Below are 21,799 nucleotides of genomic sequence, written 5' to 3'. Positions count from 1 at the left end.
TGTTATTCGCTCAACAAATATGGTCACGTAAGACACCGTCACTTACGCTAATCCACCAGTGTCATTTGAGACAACCCCAAAGCACCCCACTGCTGTGCAGCTAAAGCAAGCATAGTGCACGCAGTACCAATAGCAGTACGCATTGATGCTTTTTCGTAGCTTCCACTGTTTACCCCACCATTTTTACTGCTATAAAAAGAACGTGCTTTAAATTTAAGTGCAAATAGCATATTTGGCAAGCTTATAAGGCCTGCCTAATTTGCGTTTGCCGGCCTCACCCAATTGCAGAGCTGGCACATATGACATCATAGGTTTTGTTGTGGGAAATAAATGAGCTAGTGGGTCACATGGCCATTCCCTTTTTTTCTATTTATACAGCTTATTTGAGTGAAGCTTACGTAAAAGTGGTTTCAGTATGATTTTAACGGGACAATCTTTCGAATGAGCCAAACTTGTGTTCTGTCTGTGTGGCCCTTTAACTTGAAACTCGATATTCTGTGACCAAGTCTGTTAAGGGCAAGGTCTACTTTAACTGAATTTTGTTAGTAAACATAGACCAAACCAAACTATGTGACATGTTCTGTTCTACCTAGACCCAAAGTTGTATCCAGATCCCTATTAATGAGATTTGACAACATTCGGTTCATTATTACTGACTTTTGCAAACTGGCGAAAATGACAACAAACAAAAATCAACTGAAACCTGAAGTGTTGTTGCAACAGTGTATAACGTGCCAACACATGTTGGTCATGCCAAGAACTAAGCGTTACATTGCATAAAGCTGGATTATTCTGGGCCTTTATCTCAGAGCATATCACTAAGCACTGGAGAGTAATGGCATGCCTGTTAAGAGAGCCCTAATGTCTTCTTTATTTCATCAGACATGAGGGCAAAGAACGCCTCAACACAGTTTATAAACTTGGCAACGAACAGACTGAGTCACCAATAAGTCAAAACGAGAGGCGCCTTTCACACGGGGAAAAACACCCACTGATCTTATAGCATAATTTAACAGTTGTGGCATACATATGGAACCTAGGACAGGCATCATCACCCCCAACTCATCACTGGGACAAACAGCATTGCACATTAACCAGCAGCAGCCTTGAACTCCTCAAGGACACTAAAGTGCATCTCCAGAGATGAAGGCTCTTCCGCATGGTGGATCTTCCGTGTCACATCAACGCCCAGTTTTTTCAGCGTCTCCCTGAACACCTTCTCCTCCTTGCCGATCCAAGGCCTCGCACTGCACAGAACCTGGTAGGGGGTCACGTGAATGTTGATCTGAATGTCCCACTGCTTTAGTGCTTTCAACACAGACTCCTTGGTGATCCAGGTGTTTGAGCCTCCAGCATGTCCACCGTCCAGCCAGTACATTTCCTTTACCCTCCGCACCAGACTGAGAACATCGTCATCGGGGTTTACTTCAAGCGACTTGATTGAATAGAGAAATTGGTTGAGGACGACACAGCCCTTGCTGAAACCAAGTAGCACCACTGGAAGTTCCATCAAGCTGTCGGCGATAGACTCGTAGAGCTTCTTATTTGTCTTGGCTTTGAGCTTCGCAGACAAGCCGTTGAGTAAGCCGACGAGATGTTCCAGGGCAGATATGCTGAACTCGTGAGTCGGTGCGCCCATGTCATTGCTCGGAACAAAGTTGTCGTAGCAGCTAAACGTGAGGTACTGGAGCCGGTTTGGTCGAACAACGACGCAGTGTGCGGTCGGGAAGTGGCGGCTCATCAGCGTGGCCATGTTGTCAAGATTCCACTGCACATAACGCTTGTTGTCGCGGTGCTTCATCATTGCTTCTGGGAAATCCTGCATTCAAGTGCAGAACAAAAGGAGTAGTAAACATACATGGGTGTGCTCTGTAACCTTTTGTTTTTCAGCAGCTTAAGTAAATGATAGCGATGTTGCAATAACTGTACCAAGAAGGCGAATAAAGCTGCACAATATTAAGTTAGTCGTTAATCGCATAATGAAGTCTGAGAGAGTCAGTCAGGAGAAATAATACTGGTCTTCTCGTTTGCAACGATGGCTCTAACGGCACGTGGTAATCCAAGTTTGAAAGAAAAAAAAAGTTCCAGAATATAACGTATTCAACCATTGTCATTACGTGTAAAAGCAAAAAGGCCCCCAAAATGGCACAAACGGATATATGAATCAAATTCACTAAACGTTATTGTAATTCTCTCTAGCCGAGAGACTAATTTTGCTGAAATTCTATTTATCTCTAAAAGCTGGTCCACTTAGAATGCAGAGCCCTTTTTTTTTAAGCCTCAAATATAAGCAGCTCCAGCGGACATCAAATAATGAAGCGAAAGTAACTTTACATTCTTACCTGTATGTCACCACCGAAGAACACCACAAGTTGAGTTGCGTCTCCAGATTTTTCTGGCGTTTTGAGTATCATGTCATTAAATTTTCCTGTCAGGCCTTCTACCTGTTCAAACCTTTCTGACTTCGATAGTGCAGAAGACATCTTCGAGCTGCCGACTGCGCGAGACGCGGGGCAAACGTCAGTCTGGCGAGCAACCGACTTGTTAAATAAGTGAGCTAGAAACCACAGAACACACCTGCGCATATCAGACTCCTCACTTAATGACGAAAAGTTTGGTCATTGTCAATCAACAACAAAAGCGAGGCGTGGCTGCACTAAGCGTGCAAGATCGATACGGCAGTCACTGCGTGCGAGGCCGTCCCTACGAACTAAAAAGCTCCATGGAGGCTCCGCGACTAGCTACAACAATAAATATTACCCTACACATATCTGAAAAAACGATAGGTGGAAGTGCAAAGGCTGCTATAATTGTAGATGTTCCGTTCGCGCAGGATGCAGCAAACAGCGAAACAAACGTATGGGCGCAGCCATTTTAGAAGGCTGATGACCATGGCGATGTATTAGCCATTTACCGCACGACCGGCTATACTTTGTAAAATATAGTCGGTCGTGATTTTCGGCACATCAGCAATCTGAAACACATCTTATCAGGCATTATTGTTGTCGCGAAAATGCACAATAGTGTTTTCACGCCATTCCGTCATCTATAAACGTTGATTCCGTCGGCAACAAAACGCAAGCACGTCGCGAGCTGGACATAGCAGACGACGCTCAGCTCAAGCCTGCCTGCGGCAACCCGCATGCTTTAGCCAGGTTTCGGACCGATAAACATAAATTGCCACACAACTGTGCCATTATCCCCACGGATGAATAAATTGGTCTCTTGCAACACAATTATCTGCTGCTAACAATTAAGAAAGATACTGTACCTGCGTTAACATATCAATCCGCAAGGTGCTGCTCCACGACAGTCTTCACGAAAGCTCGTTATCATTCACGTGAAGATCACGGGATAAACTCGCTCACAAATATAGTTTCAGTATGACTATGACCGATGCTATGACACAGCAGTAATTAACATGGCTAAGCCAGTTATGGAAGTAGGCTTTCCTATAAGCTCTCTTTCGCAACTTGAACATAAACCTGGACCTAGGTTTTTAGACAATAAAGCTTGTTCTCTCTCTCCCCCTGATGTCCACCTTCCCACGCCTAGAACGGTGAATGAACAGACACTCCCAAGCATCTGTTCTGTTAAACGAGTGCCTCACAAGCTGAACAGATGCACTCACAAATGAGCGAGAACCAAGCAAGCAAAACAGGCAGAGTACCTGGGTCTGCACAGTTTTCTCCCGTGATGATCAGCCTGGTCCCTTCGACAGTATGAAGGCAAGAGAAAGAGATAACAAAAAATTCCTCCCTATGGCTTTATTTTTTTCACAGGCTTCCTGCACACGACTCCTGTGCAGAATCTTTCCAGCGCTGTACAAGTGCGTGTAATAATAAATGTCCTAGGCTGGTTCTTCGGGAATCACTCATTGTGTTCACACAGAATTTTTTGAACTTCTCGGCTCTCAGAGGGGGCGTTTGTAAACAGGCAGCCCACGAAGGCGTTGCTGCCCCACAGGTGATGGGTGATCACTTTGCAGCAGCCCAGGTCTTCAATGGTGAATCCAAAGTGCCTGTAGCGCTCATCGGTTTCCAGAAGTGTTGCGTTAGTGTAAGGCCCCAGCGACTGCAAAAGAAAAGTAGCACAGCATGAACAACAGTGGAGTGGACTTCCTTCCATTAAGTGGATCTCCAAAGTGAGAGCTGTTAGACTTATGCCGAATAATGCCTAGCAGACAACTTCAGAGTCAAAAGCACACTGGGGCAAAAGTGTAGTCTGTGAGTGTGCACAATGTGCAAAAAGCACCGCAGTTAAAACGCCCTAATAATAAAAAGAACTGAAAGTTGTTTCGCAAAGGTTAATGCAAGTAGGCGGCATTAGTTACTCCTAGTTATCTTGTTTCCCTTTTCAAAATAGTTTAAAGGGACCCTGCAGCACTTACCATCGCCTACTCGTAATGTATTTTGGGGGTAAAGTCTATTGTCCCAGCAATCTCAACCCGCAAGAATTATGAAAATCCGTTCACTATCACCACAACTACGCGCGGTGAGACATGGCGCGTAATTTTTCCCTCTCAACTCGACCGTGTAACAACGCCACGAAAGCTGAGCACTCTCTCTCCCGGAGAGGGGGGCGGCTTGCGGCATTCTCTTCGGCGGCCTTCGATATATCACAGGGCGGGGAGTTTTCTCCGTTTCTCCACAGCGTGGAGGGGTCTCTTTCCAGTCTGGTGCCACAAAAAAGCAGGCATGGCTGCCTGCTCACGAGCACGCGCTCAGGCTGGTAGGGCGTTTTCTAAGCAATAAACATTTGTCATCGAGTGGTCCCATTGAAAGGAGAGTATTGAATTCGCCACTCAAGCTCCGTGCGCACTCAAAGCCCAAAAGAAACACCGAAACTGTGTGCACAGGTTCAGGCATAGAAGAGGTTGGTACACAGCTCCAACAATGGCGGATCGTCACAAGACATGCGAGAAATAAGCTGCGAAGTCAACCAGCGGCAGCCAATAGGACAGCCATGGCCGCAATGACGTCATTCAGGCTATGCCAGGGGTGCATAATCAGGAAAATTGACGAGAGCGCGGTTGGTTTTTCTGCGTCTTCACAGCGATTTGCACGCTCACCGCTTCACGTGCACATTTAATATTTGGTTCAGATATTCCTGGCAGTGTAATCTAAACGTCGTGCAGGTTTACTTGCACTGCACTAAGAGTGTTGCAGGGTACCTTTAACTGCAACTTCGGGGTCAAGAAATGCATATCTAGCCTGGAGTCGTTTACGCTGCAGTCCAGCTCAACAAACATGACGTTGAGTACCAACGTAAGTCAAAGTACTCGGACAATCTATACCTTGAAACAATCGAGAGATGATAAAGGTGATAGAAGTGATAGGCTGCACAAACAAGGGCAGATGAGGCCCTGTACGCTGAAGCGTGTCTATTTATACGCATATGCCAACCTCCTCTCTCTATTCCATTGTCTGCTATGCATCCTGTGCAGCTACTGCACCCTCCATTGGCACATACAGCAGCTACCGTGTTTCTAGTTCTGAAGCAGTCACAGAGCTGGGTAGAGGGCAATTTTGAGGACATCCTTCAGTGATCATCAAACAATAAAGGTAGCCATTTTTGAAATGCTTTTTGGTAACTGAAATTACAATGCTATTGTACTTATTCACACAGAAAACAAGCGCTGTAAAAAAAAACACAAAACGAGGCGTGGACCGCACAAGCGCTAAAACAGCGCAAGCGCTTTAGCGTTTGTGCTGTCCACCCCTCGTCCTATGTTCGTTTTTTTACAGCGCTTATTTTCTGTGTGACTATGAACCAACACGCCCAAACCTTTTCCCTTCTGAAGAGCATTGTACTTATAACACGACATAACACTTGCACCCCTCTCGTTTTAATGCACGCACAAAACGAGTCCAGAATGCGCTCACACTCACCGGCCTCCCACTGCAGGGGTCAATGAAGTCGGCCCAGTAGCCTGCCTCCTGCAGGGCCCTGCATATCTGCCGTGCCTTCATCAAAAACTGCAAGCAAGCAGAAATGGTGAAATTAGGCTCGCACAGAGAGAGACAGAGAATAAACTTTACTAAGGGCATGAAAATGTGGGGTGGGGGCCTCAGTTCAGGACTCCAGTACAGACTCCTATTGCAACAGCCCTTTCCATTGGCCAAAGCTGGAGGTCGGTATTGGAGCTGAACAGCTCCTCCTCCCACTGTTCACAGGAAGGGTACAGGATTTTAGCAATCTGAGCACCGATTAAAGAACTGTGCATGTGCACCGTTAAAGCATATTTTTTCGAGCCACCAAAAAGCAGGATGCAGGACCGGTGAAAGGTCAGGCTTAAATCTCATTCTTGAAGGATACCAAATAAGGATCCTACTTAAATGTATAGCAGAGTGTTCTATACATTCAGATGACACTAAAACATTGTAGTGAATTTACTGAGAGGTGAAACATGGAAGGTTTCATTTAGAGCCTCTGTGTGAGACTGCTCTAGTAAGAGAGCTTAGCTAGACTAAACAATAATTGCTCTAAATTATCACCAAACCAGGATCAATATTACCCTCACTACAATGCAAGCCTCATTACAACACAACTGAGTAGAGTGGAGGGTGTGTTGCTGCTGGTTGGTGATATCCATGCTTTTAGTCTCCTAGGGACTTTAAGATGACCAAAGAAAGCACTCTCATGGCAGAGGTGACAAAATATGAACTGCATGATGGCACGTAGCATTGGCGGTGACAAGTATGTAAACGGGAAATTAGCGTCTCCACTGTAGGCGTCACTACGAAAATCGGCTGCTGCAGCTTCTCATCTCCGTGTGGCAGAATGCGCAAATCACATTACCCAGGCGAACGTAAGAATAAATTATTCCGCGTTGTATGCATTTGTCGTCTAAAGTGGTGATAGACGGAAACCAGACTGGGCACCAATACAGAGCCGTAAAGCTTTCTCTTTGCAAGGGGCTGAAATTGACGCGTGGCAGCACAGTGCAGACCCAAAGGCATGCAAAGCAGCATGATGTGGGTTCAAAAGGACACGAAGTTACAATATTCAGGACTGACACAACTAAAAAGAGTCTTCAACATATCAATATGCCCCTCCGACACAACACTTCCAATTAATCAACGCATCCATAGTTTCCGAGCAGAGAAATGCACTGCAAATCAAATTTTATGAAATGCATGTGCCCAAACTGCTTGTACCCAACTGCACTGCTGTTAAAAGCTCTCCCTCTCTTATGCCACACAAATGCAGCACTTGGTGTCCGTTATCTTTCAACATGCACCGTACGTTTTTAAGGGGTACTGACACCAACTTTCGGCGTTAGTATTATTGCACAGTTCGCTTCCTTTACTCAACAGAATACCCTGGCTGAAATATGAGTGGCCTGCGACGCGAAGAACATACTTTAATTGGATCTCGTTTGTCGCGCCGACGGAACAGCACATGGAGTGGCACTCAGCAAATGGACATCAGCATGACATCATCCCGTGCTAGCCAAAAGAAGTGACGCGACACCGCTCGTCAAAAAAAAAAAGCGGCGACTGGGCGCCGGCGCATTCACAAACAGGTGCACGTAGCCAGAGCTCCAGGCATAACCGCTGCCCAGAAAGACACTGTTGGCAAAAATAAAGTTCCACACTCGGAAAAGGAAGCTATAAAATAGTCCAGAATCGCAATAGAAGTCCCTATCAGGATTTTTATTGAAAGTGGTCATCGAATTTCCGCCGCAATGTTAAGCCTAGAAGCTTCAGACAGCTCAGCTGTTCAGCTCTGGCGGCGGCGTGGTCAAAACAACGCTCCCACCGGCCTCTGCAGTGTTTTGACGTCCGCACAAAGCGGTGAGGTCATGCCGGGATTCTGTCATATGCTCCTTTCAGGCTGAAAGCACGAGAAATCGAAACAAACGCTTTTCAGGACATTCAATGTAATTAATTATAGCGCGCTGAAGTATTTGAAGTGCTGTTTCAGGTTCCCCAGACCATTAAGCATCGATAAAAGCAATAAAAACGGAACATTTGATTGATTGTAGGGTTTAACGTGCCGACGCAACGCAGGCGATGAGGCGCGCCGTAGTGGAGGGCTCCGGATTAATTTTGACCACATGGGGATCTTTAACGTGCGCCGAAATATCGTACACACGGGCGTTTTTGCTTTTCGCCTCCATCAGAAAAGCGGCCACCGCGGCCGGGAATCGAACCCGCGACCTCGTGCTCAGCAGCGCAACGCCTTAGCCACTGAGCCACCGCGGCGGGTAATAAAAACGGAACATGAAATTTTCGTGTCAGTACTCCTTTCAGGTCATGCCGGTGTTCAACAACTAAGGCTTCGAAGTTTGCCGTGAACAGGTAACTTCCCATGTAAGTTGTATTCACTTGCGTGGCAGGCATGCAGGCTACCATGTGTGTGCACCATCACTGGTTACGTCGGGCTCCGCAAGATGGCGGTATTTGTCCGTGCTAAGCACACGACGTGTGTTGATTTTTCCAAACTGACCCCCACCAAAAGCAAAATATTGTGAGTGCGATTAATAACATATCTGTTAATACCACTATTGAGAATCGGGTTGAGACGGGGCAGACGATGAATGCCGGTGTTTTCTTTACTTTTTTTTTTTCTGCGAGACGTGGGCGCAATGGCCCAAGCCGTTCCATGACTGTGCCGAAGTGGCATGTACATGGCCATTTCTAGTGCTGCCAAGTGAAGAAATTGAAAGCTACACTTTTCAGTGAATACCATCTATAAAAATGATCCTGCTACATGAAAGACTTATTCCTAATGAGGAACTTCAAAACACTTAAACACCCTCATTTTTTTTTCTTTAGCATAATAGAGACACTCCAAGTATTACCCAAAGTTTTGGGGAAAACGTGCAGCTATTACAAGAACAAATACGGCGCATCTAATTTATTAGGAAGAAGACAGTAATGTCACCGCATCTGAACAGCTCATGCAAGTAAGAACAAAATGAGGGGAGGTCATCGCGTGATAGGGTGCACAAGCTGCAAGGCACAAGCAGGAATTTATTTATTTATTTATTTATTCAAAAATACCCCTAAAGGCCCTCACTAGGAGGGTATTACATAGGGGGCAGGATACATTGAGAACGAAAAAAAAAGAATACTAGCAGCACGTTAATAGGCAAACAAATAAATACAAGTGGGTGTGAGGCAAAAAAAAAAAGCAAGAAAGAAGGAAAACAAACAAAAAATCTTGAAGGAACTCTAGAACCTATAAAAGCACTTTTTAGCAAAGTTAACATACGAAGTAAGTGTGTAAAAGTTCTTGGAATTTGGTCGGATCTGTAAAATTTACAATGTGAGATGGTAGGGTATTCCAATCCACAATCCACAATAGAGAGCACATCCTCATTGGTCCACCTCCCCAATTCGTATTCATGTTCTTTGCTTCCTATCATCAAAATGCAAAAGTTCCCCGGAATTTCTGTTGCTTTTCCAGACTCAGTAAATTCCGTGAGGACCCGCCGCGGTGGCTCAGTGGCTAAGGCGTTGCGCTGCTGAGCACGAGGTCGCGGGTTCGATTCCCGGCCGCGGCGGCTGCTTTTCTGATGGAGGCGAAAAGCAAAAACGCCCATGTGTGCGAGATTTCGGCGCACGTTAAAGATCCCCGGGTGGTCAAAATTAATCCGGAGCCCTCCACTACGGCACGCCTCATCGCCTGCGTTGCGTCGGCGCGTTAAACCCTACAATCAATCAATCAATCAATCAAATTCCGTGAGGATTCCTCGTTTTTACGGTGTTAAGGATGCATACGTTGAAGCGACGGCACTGTGGGTATTTGCTGTGTCTGATTTAAGAATCTTCTATATGGCATGCAAAGAGGATAGTTTTTGTTGCAATTGAATAAGGAGCACCAATCGGTTGAGTGCCGAACATTTCGACCGCATTCAAAAAGAATCAGTAGCTTGTACCAAGTGATTATTAGAAAGCAAAACTTCGGCACTTCCTCCCAATTTTTTCTTTGAAAAATTCACAGGGAAGCTCCCCCTGTGACAAATGACTTTTTCCATGCACCCTGGGAATTTCGCTGCACTGGAATTCAATTGTACACGGTGTTGCCCCCATTACTCAAAAGCAACTGGACACTTGTGCCAACCGTGTCACACCATCACCAAGCCCTACCTGCCCCGTGAGCTCTTCTCTCTCTATGTCAACATCCTCGCTCCAGTATGTCATGTCATTTTCGGTCTTCTGGGTCAACGTGATCACCGTCAGGGGGTCGCCCAAGATGTTCCTAGCAGGAAACAGATCCTGGAAATCTGGAACGAAAGTCACAGCTGGTTGAGCACATAGTTGGAACGAATGGGACAGCAAACGTTAAAATCAATATAAATCAGCGCCAAGCACCACGACTGGCTTAATGAGTGACAGTTGAATTCAATACAAACTAGATTTATTGTAGCATACAACTAACACATACTTCTGGTGCTAACTTACAGAGCAGAAATTTGAAGCCTTAGTGAGAACCCAAGCAGAAACTTAGGTCAGCACAAAGAAACCCCCCCCCCACAGTGGCTGCTAAGCCCAAGGAGGCAGGTTCGATCCCGGTCTCAGTGGCTGCTTTTCTGATGGAGGTGAAAAGCGAGAACTCCTGTGTGTTGAGATTTCAGCAGACATTAAAGGGACACTGAAGTTAAAATACAAGTTGCTCTAGACCGATAGATTAGCTCACCAAGAACACGAATATACCACTCTAATGCACAGCTTTTTTTAAAATGAGGTAGAAAATAGTGAATTGTCAACACACGTCCAGCCCCCACAGGCTATACTGCGCACCTTGCACCGGAAGTGCTTAAATCGTCTGTTGTGTGCAACGTCTTTCCAGTCTGTCACTGCATGAGGCTAGTTGGCCATACTTGGGGCGGAGGTACCGCTTTTCAAGGAAGCCTGTGAGCTACGCAGCTACACATGAGCGGTTGGTTCAATGCAACATTCGCGGGGTCTCAAAAAGACAATATGTTGTCTTCAATTAAGCACCAATGGGACCTGTCAACTGATGACGGGTCCCACGAAGGAACATTTTGGTTAGTAGTCCGGAGCTGCAAAGGATGTGGGAGGTCAGGCAAACAACACCAGGCTGGCCAAAAATGGCCAACCCGCTTGGTACACAGTAGCAGTGTGTTTGGTTGCTTCTATAGCACTATACATCACCGCTGCCTCGCTTGCTTCCTACCTCTCTATCGTGACGGAAACAGTTCCAGGCAGTCGCTGTTTGCGTCACGTTTGATCAGCGTTTGATTAGCGATTTCTCAGCAATTAAGGCATCTTTCAGCACTGAATCAATGCTAAAATGGCTATGGTAAGGTCAGACTTTCATTTGACACCAACTTGCTGGTTGCCTTCAGCCTCTGCTTAAGGATCCCCAAGTGGTAAAATTAATCCAGAGCCCTCCACTACAGCGCGTCTCATGCCCCAAGTGCACCTTCAGCACATTAAACTCCATAATTTGAATTTGAAGTGAGCACAAGGGAAGCATGTGACAATTAGGAAACGGAAGCAGGCATCCTAGGTTAGGGAACCAACTTGCACAAAAACACCCTAGCCCAATAACAACAGCCCGACAAGGGCTAGTTGGTTGAACATACAAAAACTATAAAGCACTAAACAACGGTAACCAGAAGAAACACGAAGAAACGGACACGACACCACTTCCAACTAAACTTCATTCGTAAAAACCCTTGGTTAAATACACTCTTTTGACGTCATCAAATCGTCACACCAATGTGTGCAAACCTACACGTACTCATGTAAGAACACGATTTCCTCACGTTCTTAGATGGACACGTGTAGGTCTGCACACGTTGTTGGTGTGACAATTTGATGACGTTAAAACAGCGTATTTAACCAAGGGTTTTTACGAATGAAGTTTATTTGGAAGTGGCGCCATGTCTGTTTCTTCGTGTTCCTTTTGGTCCACATTGTTTAGCGCATTAGTCTTCAGTATACCCTAGCCCAGACTGAAAGAAAAAAAAAGCAGAGTTCGGCAGGCCCATGAAAAAAAGCACACAATAGGTGAGCCATCTGAATAACAAAATTCTTATCAAGGAACAAGGTGAAAAGAAAGCACAGACAGTGAACCGAGTGAAAGGATGACATCATCACCATCAGCCTATTTATGGCCACTGCAGGACAAAGGCCTCTCCTATGCCTTCTAACCGCCCTAATCTTACAATGCCCGAATCCATTCTTGCCCGAAATTTCCTTATCTCATGCCTCCACTAAGTTACCTGTCTTCCCCCACTTCTAGACCCACCAATTGATATCCATTCTGTTAACCTGGTGGACCACCGGTGGCCAGCTCTCTCCATCACACGCCCAGCCCGAGTGCACTGCTTCCACCCAAGCATCTCCTTAATCTAAGATACTCATTTCCCATCTGATCCAAGCATCACTCCCATCAGCCTTCTTTCCACAGCTAGTTGCTGATCAAAGTGCTCTTTCAAGGTGTTCAAAGCAACAAATTTCTGCACAATAAGACATCACCGACGTGTGTATTCATTGTGTATCACTTATTTCAAATACAGGGGTAGCCTACTACTCATTATTTAAGAGTGCTTTCCAAATGCCCCCGAGTCCCCACTAATTCTACTGCCTGTCCAGGTTGGGATAAAAAAAATTCAACATGCGAGCCCAAAGCCTCAGCTCAGCTGGGACAGTATGGGAACAGAAGTGGAAATCAGCAGGCTTACGACGATATTACATACAGTAAGCCTCGTCACAACGAAGGACAAAGAGGGGCAAAAGTTACTTTGTTATAACCATTCCTGTATTATAACCATTGCCTACATCAATAAAACAAAGGAAAAATGCAATCACTTTCTTATATGCATTACTTCATAATAATGTATGTGTGTGCGCGTGTGAACATGCGATACATTAGGGCTCCTTCCATGAACAGGGAGAATGTTGCTCTTTGCTTGCTCGAATGTAAAAATAGATCAACGGACAATTTGCACATGTCCAGCCTTCGCGTGCTTTGTGCTTCCACGTCTTTGTGGTCAGCAGTCAGCCCATTTTCAGTCTTCGGCAGTAGCTAGACACTAATAATGCATTACATGTAACTAGTTGCATGTCCAGGTAACCTGTAACTTACGGTACTATGCAATAATGCTATGCAACCAGGTGAACTGGAACTAACTATATGGTATGAAAAAAAAAATGAATGCAAATAATAGTATTCAATGCTTTAAGGTCAGCCTTTTCAAGAGATACTAATATGGTCAATCATTCTGAGAAACCTGTCCGAACAGTCCCCAGAAGGCCCAATTTATTACAAGGCTCTTATACGAAACACCTGGAAGGAGTCTAGCTTCACTCCCCAGCCTGGAACTATGTAGAAGGCATGGCCAAAGTACTCGGCACCATGCACTAAGCATAGAGGTTTAGAAGTGTCAGTCTTGTTTCAAGCAACTAAAGCTATACACCATGTTATAGGGGCCACCTTATTAAGAATGTAGCAGTACTACCACATTTGCAACAAAGTGTTACGAATACCGGAAGTATGTTGAGACTGACCTCTCTTCAGGAGATCTGGGCAGTCCTGAGCAGCACACTCGAGAACGGTAGGTGGTCCAGGCACACCGCCAAACGCCTCGCTCAACAGCTGCAACAAAAATGGATCATAATGTAGTGAATGCAAGTGATCACTTCGAACAAACCTGGTGGTCCCAGAGGGGTCCCTTGCTCATATCATAAGTGCCATCTTCTTCCATTTCCTGAGCGCTTACATACTCTATCCAAGAATCACGGAAGTCACAACCCAATTCTGCATCGCTCCCAACTCAAAGAAAACCTCTGAATTAGCACTTTTTTTTTTTTTTCCCCAAACACCATGCAGGGAACTACTGATTCAAACCAGCGCACTGCCGCTATATTCAATGTCCAGTGCCACCAGCAGAGTGAGAAAAAGGCTGCGTTGAAAGAGTAGCATTTATGCAAGCTCTATGCATCATCTGGTGTTTTTTCCAACAAGCACAGAATAGCAGTTGAGTGCTAGCCGTTTTTTACAGTGGATTACCAATCTACATTATTTTCGACAAACTGTTCCAGCCTCCTAATTTTGTTTAAATAAATGCCTGATGAGCTGGGCTCATCGCAATGTATGAAGAAGTAAACCCTTCCTGGTCAGGTAAAACTTTTGATCTGACTACCGTTCCTGTCACTATTTTTTTGGACCTTTTAGCAGGCCATGAAAAAAAGAAAGCTCCATGGGACGATGTGGTTATTGCGATGAGCCCAGCTCATCAGGCATTTATTTAAACAAAATTAGGAGGCTGGAACAGTTTGTCGAAAATAATGTAGATTGGTAATCCAATGTAAAGAACGGCTAGCACTCAACTGCTATTCTGCGCTTGTTGGAAAAAACACCAGATGATGCATAGAGCTTGCATAAATGCAACTCTTTCAACGCAGCCTTTTTCTCACTCTGCTGGTGGCACTGGACATTTACTTACAGCTTCAGTGAGTCTTAGGAAGGACTTGTTGAAAGTGTTGCACCTCTCAAAACCCTCACCAAAGTGCAGGCCAGGCTCCTCACATCATGCCATACAATCAAAGACCATTTTTTTATTTTTGGACCTTCCTATCAAGAATTGACAACTGTTCCACCAAAGGGAGTACAACGTTTGCACTGCCACTGAAGTAGTCTCTGCTTTCTGCAAAATCTCAGCCAACTTCTAATAACAGGAAGTCATCTGGCAATGTTTTCACGCTGGTTATGAGTATCCAAAACCACGTGATCAAAATATTTCTCTGCTGTTATGGTGCAGCCTTCCCTCAGGGCGAAATAAAAATAGTCGAGCTACAAGTAGGAACCATTTCAGGCAGACAGTCCCCAGTTTTCTGTAACTGAAAGCATAGGCAAAAGGCCTTGCCAAGCCATGCCTGACCACCACAAACCAGGGGCAGTTTTTCCTGGTCGTCTAATGTGTGACAGATGACCGGAAAGAGGAGTCACTGAAGTGAATTTGTCGAAGTCTCATTTGTGGCTGGTGCAGTTTAGCCCACTTAATCCATTATTTGGCTATTAAATAGAAGTCTAGCACCTTAGTAATCTGTAATTGGTGGCAGAACAAAAAACACAGTACACTTTCGTGGCCTCTGCACCGACTAACATAATGAAGGCCCACTGGTTTGCAACGTGTTTTAAGCTACGCGAGTCTTTAACATTTCCGTTTTCCTACCATTCAATAGTTAACGTAAACGTTATGTTTGTTAAAATGCCAGTTGTGCATGTATAACATGCCAGTGGTTCACTCAGTTTAGCCTTGTGGACTAGCCAGTGTGTCAGAGCCAACACCCCTGTTCAACAAATCGACGGAGAAGGCAACGTGTGAGAAACTGTGCTTTTGAACACACTTTTCTCACTAAATAAAGTGAGCAACTTGGTCGGAAGAACTCACAAGGTGGCCTTTACATTCCAAACTTCAATCGGGTAAGGTAATCAGACAGTGATTGCAAATTATTTCCGTGTTCCTGTCAAGCAATCCAATTTGGAAACAACAAACTTCCAGTAACCAAGAACAGACACAAAATACATGCATAGAGCTAGCTTGTAACTTTTAAACAAGCAGTGCTTGTTTGGGACAAAGATAAGAGGGGCAAAACATACACTGCACTGCGAACATTTCACAACTTCATGCTGCTAATTGGAAAAGACAAATTTGTTTGGTTAGTGCTGTTGACGGTTGCGACACGCCCCGAGTGCTTTATGGCAATGCCATTGTGCTACTGATGGCTTTCTCGATGCACACAATCTGGCTATGGCAAGCTGCGGACGTTTGTGTTCTGTGCACTGTGATGGTGGAGCACACCACGGAAGATCCAAATGGGCAACTAACTTTACTCGCGCTTGCACTGCTCAATATGTACGAAGCTCTGGTATGGTGTGTCACCTTAAAGAATGAGATAAATTCCGTGCATTCTCAACCTAGTGACAGTGTAGCAGAAACACTTGTAACATTACCTCTGAGCACTACATAGTGCTTAGCAGTTCCCAGCTCTTATGGGACAGCTAGCTTTGGGGAAAGTCACATTTTACAGCATATTCAAGGCAAAATGGCAATGAGAATCTAATTAAACAAGTGTACTTAAATATGTGTGCTTAATTTTATTAAGCCATTATAGTCATAACGCCCTTTTAACACTCACATAGCTGGTGCACTATCGGCCAACTCTTGCTGAAGCCTTATACAATTGCGTACACATCTTTTTACCTCACCCAAATTTGCTCTTCTTTATGAGCCCCATTAGGCACCACATTGATAACGACGACACCAATGACCAGGTTTCGTGCCCCTTTTTCAAACTTTATTTTATTGCATCAAAAAATGATTATGGTGAATACGGTGATTGCAAGAAAATTATGTTGAGGGCACAGACGATTAAATGGGGCAGACTAAAAATTGCAAGTGTGCCAATCATATGCACACTGCTTGATAACAAAACAAAACAAATTTTTCGGGGTATTTAAAGGGGCCACGAAGACAAAACACAAGTTTGCTTTATTCGAAAGATTTGGTGTTTTATAGTAACCTTAGCCCTTGTATGGCAGCAAACCATGCTTTATTCCCTGGGAAATTAAACATTTTAAGCCAAAATTTCAATTCTCCCACTAAATCGCATGTTTCGTGACGATGGCAATTACGTATTCAGGGCAGGGCCTTAAAACTAAAGATAGTATGCTCCCCAGGCCTGCTACCATCTCCCAGGTTTGTTTACCTTGTTTATCTCCCGCTTTCATAGATGGTGCCGCAATACCGCTAAATTACGAGTGTTCGCACTTTGCTTCTGACCGCACTTCTATACCTGTCGTATTTTTATTACAGTCAATAGTAATAGTTTCCTAAAACATAAACTACGACACAACAAACATGGTCCTGTAAGTGGCTGTGTCGCTTATGTCGGTTGGCAAGTGAGACAAGCCCAATGCATCCGACGGTTGTATTAAGCAGTACCAGCCGTCAAAGTACTGCACTAACTTGTTTGATGTTTACAAGTTTGTTCGTAACTTTCATTGTTAACCCCACCATTTTTACTGCTATAAGATGAACATACATTACATTTAAGCGGAAATAGCTTGTTCTGCAAGCTTGTAAGCTCTTAATAACTTGCGTTTGCTTTTGCCGGCCTCAGCCAATTGCACAGCTGTCCATAATACGTCATAGGGTCTAGTGTGGCAAATGAGCTAGTGGGTTGCATAGTCATTTGCTTTTTTCCTAAGTGAAGCTTGCGTTAAAAGTGGTGTCAGTGTTACTCTAACAAGGCAATCTTTTGAATGAGCCAAACTTGCATTCTGCCTTCATGGCCCCGTTAAGTCTGCTTATGTGCTTTGAAGGTGAAAGCATTATGGCCCCCTTGGCGATACTAACCAAAGACTTCGTTACTGCAACCTCACCTTCGCTTTCACTTTTTCACCTTCTGGAGTGAATAACTTCGACAGGCAAACTGGCGACACTTCACACCGCAGCTTTCCCCAAATCAGTGTTCTTTGTGGCTGTGGTGCACCTGTACTACTTGTGTATCGTCGCATTCCCCTGTCACACAATATGACAGCACTGCACTCTTGTTCGCTGCTGGCAACGTGCTGAAGTGGTAACACACTCGGCTCCTACCCTGAAAACCCGAATTCAATTCCGATACGAACTAAAATGTGTTTTTTACTCACCACAGCATCAGCCATTTCATGCAAGAAACAACAACGTCAGATTTTAAATGAGAGGATTCAGCACTGGCATGCAGGGGTATCTGACTTGCCTCTTCCGGGGGACTCAAGAACTGGGCCAGGATGTTCTGGTACCGCTCGCAGCTGGTCTCCGTCGACAGCACATCGCAAGCCTGAGGGGGAGGCTGTGGCACTGGTGCATTCGAGCCAAAGTCAACCGGCACCACGCCTACATTCCCTGGAAGGGGCACCCGCAGGTCCCTGGGCCCGAATAGCGATATCTCGCGCCCACTGCGGATGGTCTGGGTTCCCTGGTCCTCTGCCAAAGAAACGAAGAAAGCACTCGCCCCTCAGCACAACACTCAGCAGTAGAGCTGTTAGGTTTGGGCAGGGCTACAAGATTAGCAAAACGCTAGCAATGTAACGGATAACGTGTTCATAAAAGTTCGATGAAAATGAAAGCAAAGATACATCAAATGGTATTAATACCCGTGCCACACGTACACGAAAAATGACATTAAATGCTTAATGCCTTAAGTTTTAATGCCATTAATTTGCTGCTACACGCAAAAATCTAATGCCATTCGCTTTAATGTAATTTTGGTTTAAGGAGTACCGCACAACTCATTTACCTTCGCGAACGCCTTAAATCTGCCTACTCTCGAACGTGATGAGCACCAAATGAAGCCACCGAAACTCTCAGCACCAGAGTGTTGACGCGGAAATGTAGCTGAACTTCGAAATATGACAATTTTTTGTGCACAATTGGTGGCGAAGTTTTGAAGAAGACGAAGTTCACTAGAACAGAGGCAAAAGTAAGAACATCGCGTTACTCTTCGTGTTATTCGGATTTGGCTACCGCTGGCCGGCGACGGCATGCTTGCAGCCACTTTTAGAAACGGCTCCCACCATATTTAAGAAAACACTATTTCTTATAAAATTTCCTTTCGCAAAAAACAGTTTTAACGCTTCTAAGGCGTGAGTGAATTGAGTGAATATGAGTGAATATGAGTGAATTTCTCTTTTGGGTCATGATCACCATCATGCCTAACACATTTAATGCCTTTGCGTTTTCGCGTGTAGCACGGTCCGCCCAATTAATGACATTTGTTATCTTAAGGCCTTAAACACTTAATGTCATTTTTTGTGTACGTGTGGCACGGGTATTATAAGTCATTAGATCAGCAGTATTGCCAGATAAGCATGCTGCTCAGCCTCGAACAGCACCTTTCCTCATTGTGAAGTTATCAGTGATTTCGCTGATGAACAGCACATTATCCTTATGGTCCGCATGCCTCCCCCCCTCCTTCCTCAGCTTAAATAATTATTCTTTGTTACTTTTTATACCTTAAATAACAATCACCCAGCATAAAAAATGCCCACCTATAGGCCTGAATTTGTGCTTTGGCAACAGGGTGCTAAACAACCACTTGGGTGAGCGAAATGACTGTGTTTGTAAAACATGAATTGCAGGTCATACCATTGGTCTCATTCCCAACTGTTTTAGTGGCGAAGGAACTGGAAGACGAACTGGACGAAAACCTCTTGTGATTCTGAACCCTCAGAGAACTTCGGTACTGCCGATAAACAGCACTCCGCGGTAGCCGATGCATCTGTAAGCGAAAAAGGAGCACATTTCTAAAAAAGTGCGCATAAAATAACGAAAAAAACAACGTCGTAAAAGGGCCAGGTTGCAGCACTCAAAAGAATGAAACTTGCGATGTGAGCCGCGCCAGCATACCTTTCGTTTTAAGGATGAACCACTTTACGTCGTATGCTGCAAATATAAGAAAAAGATAACAATTATGAGCACCATTTTTGCCACACAATGCTGGGAGTAGAGCTCAGCTTAGTATTACGCGTCAGACTTCCCTAAGACATCCTACACTTTCCGTCTCACAAGGCCGTCCCGCGATCTAGAAGCGTCACCGCTTACGTACCGGATTAGCGTAACATTTTTTAACCTCCCTGATGAATTTATCGCGCAACGGACGCTGACCAAGGAGCAATTGATGATGACAGACACTATTTTGGAGGCGACAGGGGTCTATGCACTGCAGTAGCAAAAGCAGAAGCCACTAAGCTCACAGCGAGGTCGTGCCCTCGGAAGCTGCTTTTAGATGCCGACCCCTACTGCAACTGCATAAACGTTCGCTACAACAAAAGACAGCAAGGATTTTGGACGCGAACTTGCGTCACCTGCGACATCGGTGAAGATACTTACCGATAAACACGCTTCAGCAATCACGTAGGCAAACCGCAGACCTCCGACGTCCTTACGACATCAAAGGCTACGTCTGCAACACCCCGAATTTCCATCAGCACTGCTAGTGCGGCTTCAAACCTGAAGGTGGCGCTTCATACATTACCCATAATTGATTCTGAATAGATAAATATCATGTTTTACAGTAATCATATAACATTTTCATTGAAAAATTAATTATTTTAAATTACATTTGAAAGCAGTCAAACGAAATTTTTGCGGTGAAGCTATTATGACGGTGAGTTCGTGCTGCCATCGGCGCGCAGTTTAAACGCGCATGCGAGGTTCAGAAGTAGTAGTGCTAAAGTAGTGAGATTCTGGCCGCTAAAGTAAAATAAAGGGGCTGCCTTTAGGAAACATACGCAGACCACGGTCTGTGGTTGCCATTTGGCCGGTTTTCTACTGGCAAGACCAGTTCTGTGCACGCATTTCGAAATTCCGTCTTTTCGTCAGTGAATGACAAAACACTTTAAATAACTGCGCATCGCGCTGTTACAATTCATAATTACGTACAACGCGTACTCCCCTATGTCAGTCCCACCGCTGTTTTCTACGGCCATTACTTGGCACTTCAGTATTGAGTTTACTTCCCCACCCGAAGATGGGACAAATGAAAGGGCATAAAGAGCGAGGTCGTGTAATGTTATGTTTGATTATACCCCCCCCCCCCCCCCAACTCCATCCTCGAATTTGTGGGCAAAATTTAATCATTTCGTTCCACTATCTCGTGCACGTTTTCTTTTTATTGAAAACTGGCAACCCTAAAACTACCGTTACCATCCCTAGAACATACTAGGGAGTCGGGACCATATTACCGTTGCCTGGCTATACGGGCATGACGAAAGAACTAGCCTTGCTGCATAGTCCTGAAATAATTTTATTGCATCATTTACATTTTTATTGGTGTTTAGCTACACCTTAGCTAGGTGCGCCGTAGTGGAGGGCTACGGATCGATTTCGGCTACGGATAAGTATCGACACACGGTCTTTTTTTTCGCTTATAATTAACGAGAGATGGGTATGCAAGTCGCGGCGCATGTTCAGGAACATGGCGTGGGTGTTGTTGGAAGATAACGTAACGATGGTAAGATGTGCCGTCCAATATAGTTGTTACGATTCAGCGCGCCGCTACACTGTTCGCGCGTACTACAAGTTGGTGTAGTGTGGCGAAGTACTCCTGTGTTGTGCAAGAAAGCCCGCCTTCCTCGGACGGGCAACAACATGCCGGAGAACGTCCGCCGCACGGGCCCCTCGCTGGCGGTGACTCAAGCCGTTGCAGCTACAAAATACAAAAACAATCTGTTTATACAGAGACATGCATCCATAGGTGAAAAGTTTTCATTTTCCCGGGGGCAGGGGGAGGGGGGGGGATGAAAACTTCCACCCTATAAAAAATTCACCATAAAATTCAAATGCAATGAGAACTCCTTAATTCGACCTTCAATAATTAAAATTTCTGGATAATTCGAGGTGTAAAATTTGGTCCGGCTAAGCCCCCACAGAAGCCTGTGTATAACAAAGCCGCGATCGCGATTAGGTTCGACCGCGAGTAGGTCTTGCTACAGATGATTCCAACTACGTGCCACCGTACCGGTTCCTTGGCGCCCGACAAACGGCGAGAGAAATCCACCCGCTGCCTACACACGAAGCATCGCTGCCTACGGAACGTGGAAAAGAACAGAGAAAGAAGGTGAAATAGGGTAAAATCAAACTTAAACCCTAATGGTGCACGTTATGGGAGACGCATTTTATGCGGGCTACGTCACTGTGGACGCGAGTGCAGTGGTATGTGGTGCTTTGAGAGATGAGGTCATCATACCTCAGTGCTTGCGTTTTCACGGAAGCCTATGCAGGCCTACGCTATGTAAATTTATGGCGAAAGGGTCTCTTATGTGA

At 45.0% G+C, this 21,799-nt stretch overlaps 2 protein-coding genes across 3 annotated transcripts; both read right to left on the bottom strand.

The window, feature by feature from the left end:
* Window positions 1-601: 601 nt before the first annotated feature.
* Window positions 602-2,893, bottom strand: LOC144169987 (mitochondrial protein C2orf69 homolog). Its single transcript, XM_077699474.1, has 2 exons — window positions 2,343-2,893; window positions 602-1,819 (listed from the first exon to the last, which is right to left on the bottom strand). The coding sequence occupies exons 1-2, from the start codon at window positions 2,583-2,585 to the stop codon at window positions 1,091-1,093; spliced, it is 972 nt and encodes a 323-aa protein (XP_077555600.1). The 5' UTR covers window positions 2,586-2,893; the 3' UTR covers window positions 602-1,090.
* An 859-nt stretch (window positions 2,894-3,752) lies between these two features.
* On the bottom strand, window positions 3,753-19,981 carry LOC144169986 (cobalamin trafficking protein CblD). Of its 2 annotated transcripts, none has more exons than XM_077699471.1 (8): window positions 19,865-19,981; window positions 19,382-19,417; window positions 19,121-19,253; window positions 17,733-17,959; window positions 13,494-13,581; window positions 10,101-10,237; window positions 5,892-5,978; window positions 3,753-4,074 (listed from the first exon to the last, which is right to left on the bottom strand). In XM_077699471.1, the coding sequence occupies exons 3-8, from the start codon at window positions 19,251-19,253 to the stop codon at window positions 3,871-3,873; spliced, it is 876 nt and encodes a 291-aa protein (XP_077555597.1). In that variant the 5' UTR covers window positions 19,382-19,417; window positions 19,865-19,981; the 3' UTR covers window positions 3,753-3,870. The 2 variants fall into 2 exon arrangements, with proteins under 2 accessions (XP_077555597.1, XP_077555598.1); XM_077699472.1 differs by lacking the exon at window positions 19,865-19,981 and adding an exon at window positions 19,729-19,833.
* Between the last annotated feature and the right edge of the window lie 1,818 nt (window positions 19,982-21,799).

Source organism: Haemaphysalis longicornis, unplaced genomic scaffold (assembly GCF_048455015.1).
Source record: "Haemaphysalis longicornis isolate Haplotype H1 unplaced genomic scaffold, Haemaphysalis longicornis Haplotype H1 scaffold_2, whole genome shotgun sequence".
Lineage (NCBI taxonomy): Eukaryota > Metazoa > Arthropoda > Arachnida > Ixodida > Ixodidae > Haemaphysalis > Haemaphysalis longicornis.
This window is presented reverse-complemented; position numbering and strand designations above follow the sequence as displayed.